The 7684-nt window shown below is 45.3% G+C and overlaps 1 protein-coding gene across 1 annotated transcript; it reads left to right on the plus strand.

Moving 5' to 3' along the window:
• The first annotated feature begins 6808 nt into the window (after nucleotides 1-6808).
• LOC124690093 (protein BIC1-like) lies at nucleotides 6809-7471 on the plus strand. The gene has a single exon (XM_047223529.1). The coding sequence runs from the start codon at nucleotides 6809-6811 to the stop codon at nucleotides 7268-7270; it is 462 nt and encodes a 153-aa protein (XP_047079485.1). The 3' UTR covers nucleotides 7271-7471.
• The last annotated feature ends 213 nt before the right edge of the window (nucleotides 7472-7684 follow it).

A 7684-nucleotide genomic window follows, 5' to 3' on the forward strand; every position in this document is an offset into this window, starting at 1 on the left:
CAATGGACTCCACGGGGAAGACGCGCGACATTCAATGTTGCAAATGCTTGGGCTTTGGACACATAGAAAGAGAATGCAGAACCAAGCGTGTGATGTTGGTGCGTGACGATGGAGAATATGATTCTGCAAGTGACTTTGATGAAGATACATTGGCCCTTATTGCTGCACGTGATGGCGCCAATTCTGATTCTAAGAGAGAGATGGAGGTAATGGAACCTGACACTGCTGATCAGTACAGGAGCTTAGTTGCACAGCGTGTGTTGAGCGTGCAATTGAGCAAATCTGAGCATGATCAACGCCACAACCTGTTTCAAACAAGAGGCGTTGTAAAAGAGCGAGCTATACGGACCATCATTGATGGAGGGAGTTGCAATAATCTGGCTAGCGTTGACATGGTGGAGAAGCTTTCTTTTCCTATAAGACAGCGCACACATCCATATTACATTCAATGGTTTGAGATCTCTCGGAAGTTCAAGGTAACACGAACTACACGTGTCCATTTTACTATTGGTACATATTCTGATTTTGTTGATTGTGAAGTTGTACCTATGCAAGCTTGTTCTTTGTTACTTGGTAGACCATGGCAATTTGATAGAGAATCTGTTCATAATGGTAAAACTAATCAGTATTCTCTTATGCACGATGGAAAGAAAATTAGTCTCAAATCTATGACTCCTGAACAAATATTAAAAGATGATCTTGCTAGAGCTAGTAGAGTAAAAAACGAGGAGAAACATAAGAATGAAAATCAGATTGTTGCTCCAGATTTTGTGCCACATAAGACTAATACTAAATCTGATTCGAACCATGCTACTGAAATTCGTTTGAAAAATCCTTGTTTGCTTGCTAGCAAATCTGATATTGCTGAACTTGATGTGAACACTACTCAATGCTATGTTATTATTTGCAAAGAAGTTATGTTTTCATTTGAGGATATGCCTCCTTCTTTGCCACCTGTGGTTGCTAACCTTTTGCAGGAATTCATTGATGTGTTCCCACAAGATGTTCCCCCTGGACTCCCACCTATTTGTGGCATAGAACACCAGATTGACTTGATTCCAGGAGCTTCGCTGCCCAACCGTGCGCCATATCGTACCAATCCTGAAGAGACCAAAGAGATTCAGCGACAAATTCAGGTTCTACAAGATAAAGGTTACATTCGTGAGTCTCTTAGCCCATGTGTTGTTCCTATTATCTTGGTACCTAAGAAAGATGGTTCTTCACGCATGTGTACTGATTGTAGAGCTATTAATAATATTACCATTTGATACCGTCATCCTATACCTCGTTTAGATGATATGCTTGATGAATTGAGTGGTTCTATTATGTTCTCTAAAGTTGATTTGCGTAGTGGTTATCACCAGATTCGTATGCAACTAGGAGATGAATGGAAAAAAGCGTTTAAAACTAAGTTCGATTTATATGAGTGGTTAGTAATGCCTTTTGGTTTAACTAATGCACCTAGTACTTTCATGAGACTGATGAACGAAGTTTTACATGCTTTTATTGGACATTTTATGGTGGTATACTTTGTGATGATATTCTGATTTATATCAAATATTTGGAGCATCATTTGGATCATTTACGTGCTATTTTCAATGCTTTACGTGATGCACGTTTGTATGGTAATCTTGAGAAGTGCACCTTTTGCACAAATCGAGTTGCGTTTCTTGGCTATGTTGTTACAGCGCAGGGAATTGAAGTTGATCCAGCCAAGATTGAGGCAATTGATAGTTGGCCGCAGCCCAAGACGGTCACGCTAGTGAGGAGCTTTCTTGGCCTCGCTGGTTTTTATAGGCGCTTTGTGAAAGATTTTGGATCCATTGCTGCGCCGCTGAATGAGCTTACAAAGAAGGATGTGCCCTTTGTGTGGGGCGATGCGAACAAGAAGCCTTCATGATACTGAAAGATAAGTTAACACATGCTCCATTACTCCAACTTCCTGATTTCAATAAGACTTTTGAACTTGAATGTGATGCTAGTGGAATTGGTTTGGGAGGTGTGTTATTACAAGAGGGCAAACCTGTTGCATATTTTGTGAGAAATTGAGTGGGCCTAGTCTGAACTATTCTACTTATGATAAAGAATTATATGCGCTGGTTCGGACATTAGAAACTTGGCAACATTATTTATGGCCTAAAGAATTTGTTATACATTCTGATCATGAATCTTTGAAGCATATTTGTAGTCAAGCTAAGTTGAATCGTCGCCATGCAAAGTGGGTTGAATTTATTGAGTCTTTTCCTGATGTTATCAAACACAAAAAGGGTAAAGATAATGTTATTTCTGATGCTTTGTCGCGCCGTTATACTATGCTATCTCAACTTGACTTCAAGATTTTTGGATTAGAAACTATAAAGGAACAATACTTGCATGATGCTGATTTTAAGATGTGTTGCTGAATTGTAGAGATGGTAGAACATGGAATAAATTCATCCTCAATGATGGATTTGTGTTCCGTGCTAACAAACTATGCATCACAGATAGTTCCGTTCGTCTTTTGTTGTTGCAGGAGGCGCATGGAGGAGGATTGATGGGTCACTTTGGTGTCAACAAGACGGAGGATGTACTTGCTGCACATTTCTTTTGGCCACGTATGCGTCGAGACGTTGAGACATTTGTGGCACGCTGCACTACATGTCAAAACGCTAAGTCTCGACTTAATCCACATGGTTTATATATGCCTCTTCCTGTTCCTAGTGTACCTTGGGAGGATATTTCTATGGATTTCGTTTTGGGATTGCCTCGTACACAGAAGGGGAGGGATAGTATCTTTGTTGTTGTGGATCGGTTTTCTAAGATGGCACACTTTATTCCATGTCACAAGACTGATGATGCTACACATGTTGCTGATTTGTTCTTTCGTGAAATTGTTCGTTTACATGGTGTGCCAAATACTATTGTTTCTGATCATGATACTAAGTTTCTTAGCCATTTTTGGAGATGCTTATGGGCTAAGTTGGGGACTAAATTGCTGTTTAGTACTACATGTCATCCCCAAACTGATGGACAAACTGAAGTAGTAAATAGAACATTGTCTTGCGGGCTGTTTTGAAGAAGAACTTAAAATTGTGGGAAGAGTGTTTACCTCATATTGAATTTGCTTACAATCGTTCGCTGCATTCTACCACTAAGATGTGCCCTTTTGAGATTGTGTATGGTTTTGTTCCACGTGCACCTATTGATTTATTGCCTTTACCATCTTCGGTGCAAAATGATTTGGATGCTACACAACGTGCTGAATTATTATTAAAATTGCATGAGACTACTAAAGACAACATAGAACGCATGAATGCTAAGTATAAAATTGCTGGGGATAGACAAAGAAAGCATGTTGTGTTTGATGTTGGTGATGTTGTTTGGTTGCATTTGCGCAAAGATCGTTTTCATGCATTGCGCAAGTCTAAGCTAATGCCATGTGCCGTTGGTTCTTTTAAGGTGTTAGAGAAAATAAATGATAATGCATATAAACTTGAGCTTCCTGCAGAATTGGGTCCGGTTAGTACTACATTTAACATTGCAGATTTGAAGCCTTACTTTGGTGAAGAAGATGAGCTTTCGTCGAGGACGACTTCAATTCAAGAAGGGGAGCATGATGAGGACATCCCTTCTGTATATACAACCGTTGTACCTACAGCCACACAAATACAAGGACCAATCACTCGAGCTCGTGCCAAGCAACTTAACTATCAGGTACTTTCGTTTCTTGGAACTATTCCTCACATACATGAGAATATGATGCTGCCTAAATCAGATGTGTTTGTTACTCTTAGGAATGATGGACCTAGCATGGATGAGGGGGACAAGCATTGGAGCATGATCACACATGGAGGAGATGGCAGCAAACATATGAGGATGGAGAAGGACGGCCAAGTGGAGATTTCAGAACTTTGAAGCCACCATAATGAAGAATGAAGACTTGGACGAAATATACATGATTACACTTCATAATTTCGTCCATAGCATAATATGGTGCTACGTCACCTTTAGTTTTGGGCCAGGCTCATGTCATTTACGCAGGAAATAAGTCAGCCACTTTTTAGAGTCCGTATTGAAGGGGGAAAGGCCTTCTAGGGTTTGGTTCGGCCACCATATGTATGGCTGGCCGAAACCCCGCCTTTTCCTTTTTTAAATACCCCCATAGCCGTCACGTTTAGAATCGGATTTTGATTAGACTAAAAGTTAGCCATTGCTGCAACTCTCGTGTACTTAGGCAAACGCCTAGAACAAGACCGACTATTCGGAATCACCTTATTCAATAAAGCTTTCATCTTTCATCCGCAATATTCTGATTGCAATATTAGTTCTTACTTGTTCTCGATTCCAGGTAGGAATTAAGACTCTCGCTGGTCAGGCTGATCGTGCATCCGCAAGATCAGTAACTCCCGGAGATTGTCCTAGCGATTGCATTGGCGCACGAGCTTTGCACGTGTAGTCGGATCGTCAAGCACGAACTCCACCAACAAATCGACGTTATCTTCATCTCATCGAAAGATCGGACACCTTTGCCCTATCAGACTGCGTGGCTCTTGTGGACTTGTGATGTTGTGGCCAGCCCCGGGGATCCCTTATATAAAGGCTCGGACCCGAGAGCCCGTAGGATTTCTGAATTCTAATTGGACTCTCGGTCAAACCTTGTCAAACTCATATTGGAACCAAATAAGGAAGTCCCAAAGTGAATTGGAATAGGAAAAGGAAAGCTATTCCCTCCCACTTCCAAACTGAGTGGAGGGGGGACTTTCACTCTCCCACTTGGCCACGGCGGCTAGCCAGTGGGCCCACTTGGCACACGGGTGGGACCCACCAGGCCCTAGGCTAGGTGACTTCCCCCTTCTGGAACTTTCCGGTACAACTGAAAATCCAGAACTTTCCAGAACCATTCTGATACTTCACATATATGTTCCTATAGGTTTGTCGCCCTTCCGAATCTATCTGTGATATCCCCTAATCCATTCGGGACACCAAAAACAATGCACTTGATATCTCTCTATCCCTAGCGGCGTCAAACCTTAAGTGTGTGACCCTACGGGTTCACGATTATGCGGACATGACTATGTCCATAGCTAATGGTCACTAGAGGTATATGGAGATCCATATTAACCCCCACATATTCAACGATGATCTTATCAAGTGAACCACATATGTCATTCATATATAATTCCCATGTCCTGCGATATCTTAGTTATCCGAGATTTGATCGTTGGTACCTTCATACCTTGTTCTTATCTCGTTATCGGTAAGTACTCTTTTCTCGTCGTAATAGCGCACCCTCATGTGACCTAGTCACAGGCTTGCAAGTGATTGAGTGCGTATTACCAAGAGGGACCAAAGAATATCTTTCCGTTACTTGGATGGGCAAATCACACTCTTGATAACATACAATCCAACAAGTATCTTATAGAATACATGCGAGATAGCTTTATGATCACGCATTAACGAAGTGACGTTTTCAACAAGCTATGGATTCTTCCAATAGTAAAGATGACAATAAGTATAGTATATAAACATTATTATGAACATGGATTCGTGATAATAAATATTCCTTTATTATTGCCTCTTGGGCACCAAATCCCTTCACTAACTTCGGTCATGGTCGGCGATGGCGGCGTGTTGTGTCGTTACCTTTATGAAGGAACCGCCATTGCATCCTATGTCTACTCGCTCGTGTTGCTCTAGGGGAAACCCTAGATCCGGGTATTCTAGAACGGACGATGGTGACGCTCTCTGCGTCGTTCTACCACTTGGAGCATCGTTTTGGGGGAGCAGCAGGATGATGGAGGCTTTGTGCTGGAGTGGTGTGCATCTACCTTTGGAGTGGTGTGCATCTACATTGTCGATGAAGACGAGTCTCGGTGGCATGGCGCAGTGGGGCCTCGGTGACTAACGCGGTGTGCTAGACTCGCACTGGGTGGGGGCTTTGTCTAGTGTCATTGCAGCGTAGATAGCAGGCATGTCAAGGGCTATGCAACTCTTTGCGCTGAAGATGGACCATTGATCGATGGTGGTGTCGGCTTCTGTAGCGTGTGCATGATGTATTTGCTAAAGAGTCTACTCGACCGGATGAGTGCTCCCTTTCTAGTTTGTGGTTGTCTCGGGGCATGTGGTGTTCCTGATTTCTAGTTGATGAGAGCTTGGTGTATGTTTTCTTACCACACGGTACTTCTTCCATCCATTTCGGAAAACATGATCAATGGAAAGTTAAACATAAGCTCCAAGTTTTTGCACGCATGGACGACCCTAGGATCATGGAACCCCGAACGATCCAGTCCACAAACCCACAAAATGATATTCAAAACTCCTCCAGTCCAGTTGCTGGACACGAACAGCCGACGATGGAGCCAGACAGCGTGGCCCGCTGAAAACAAAGCTTGTCGAGATTCTGGAGGTGAGAGGCCGAGAGGAAATCATGGAGCCAAGTGGCCCCTGCAAAAAACCCACCCTGTTTCGAACCAGCCCACTGGTCAGTGGTCATGGTGGTGCCAACCAGCCTCACGCATGCGTGCATCACTTCCCAGCCAGCCAAACGAGGCAAACGACCCAACGTGCTCACAGGAGAGACGAGGCGGAGACGCAGCCGTATGAATTCCGTCCCGCGCGCGCTCACCACGTAGCCCGGCCAAACGCAGCCACACACGCCCGTCGCGGCCACGCTCTCCTCCCACCCACCATAGCCATCGCGCTCCATCGCGCCAGCCCGTCGGCGTCTATAACAACCCGCCGATCGATTCACCACGCAGGAAAACCAAAAGCTACCTCGCCACCAGTTCTTAGATTTTTTCTTTTCCTCCATTCCATGTGTAACAGAAGCATGGAGCAACACCACATCGACCCTGCGACCGACGAGAGAGGCACGGCCTCCGACGCCGGTCCGGTGGAGCAGGAGGAGCGCGCGGGGACGTCCGGCGGCGCGGAGGACGCCGCAAGGAGGCCACTGGCGCCGTTGTGGGAGGCGGAGAAGAAGAACAAGAAGAGCGCCGGGGAGCTGTCGAGACGGCCGGCGGCGGCTGCAGAGGAGAGCGCCCGGGAGCGGCTGAAGCGGCACCGGACGGAGATGGCGGGCCGGGTGCGGATCCCGGACATGTGGGGACAGGAGAGGCTGCTCAACGACTGGGTCGTCGACTGCGCCGTCTTCGACCGCCCGCTCGCCGCCACGCGCGGCCTGCTCACCGCGCGCGACGCGCTCGTCGCCGAGTGCGCCGCCGCGCGACGGACGCCGCACGGGCACGCCGCTACTACGCGACCGCTCCGGGTGCAGAACGGCTGCTCTTGAGTCTTGATTCTTCATTTTGAGACTAGTCTTTCGTCAATCTCCACCCAAACCTAGCTACTCGATCGACCGGAGTACGAACATGAGAATATTATAGGTGTCACGTCGTACTTGATTGTTGTGCTGTTCTTGTTGTGTACTTGGTGGATGTAATTAGTCGCTTGATCACCATTGCGGCAGGTTCCGACGTTCTTGATCCAAATTAATACTACTCCGTACTTCGTACTATACTTCCTACGTACTCCTGGTATAGGATATGTGCATCGATCGTTTAGGTCTTACCGCGGACAACAAATTAGCTGCTCGGTCAGGAATGTCCGTTTGCGTCCGGGGCAGCTTCAGCGCTCTGACACATATTGTTCACCTGGCGTAGATGTGTTTAAATCAAACAAATGCATCACAAAAAGTAGGAAATTC

The sequence above is a fragment of the Lolium rigidum genome, chromosome 2, assembly GCF_022539505.1.
Source record: "Lolium rigidum isolate FL_2022 chromosome 2, APGP_CSIRO_Lrig_0.1, whole genome shotgun sequence".
In the NCBI taxonomy this organism is placed as follows: Eukaryota; Viridiplantae; Streptophyta; class Magnoliopsida; order Poales; family Poaceae; genus Lolium; species Lolium rigidum.

Excerpts from the sequence above, each read along its gene's own strand:
- LOC124690093 (XM_047223529.1), top strand. The coding sequence starts at position 6,809 with ATGGAGCAACACCACATCGACCCTGCGACCGACGAGAGAGGCACGGCC.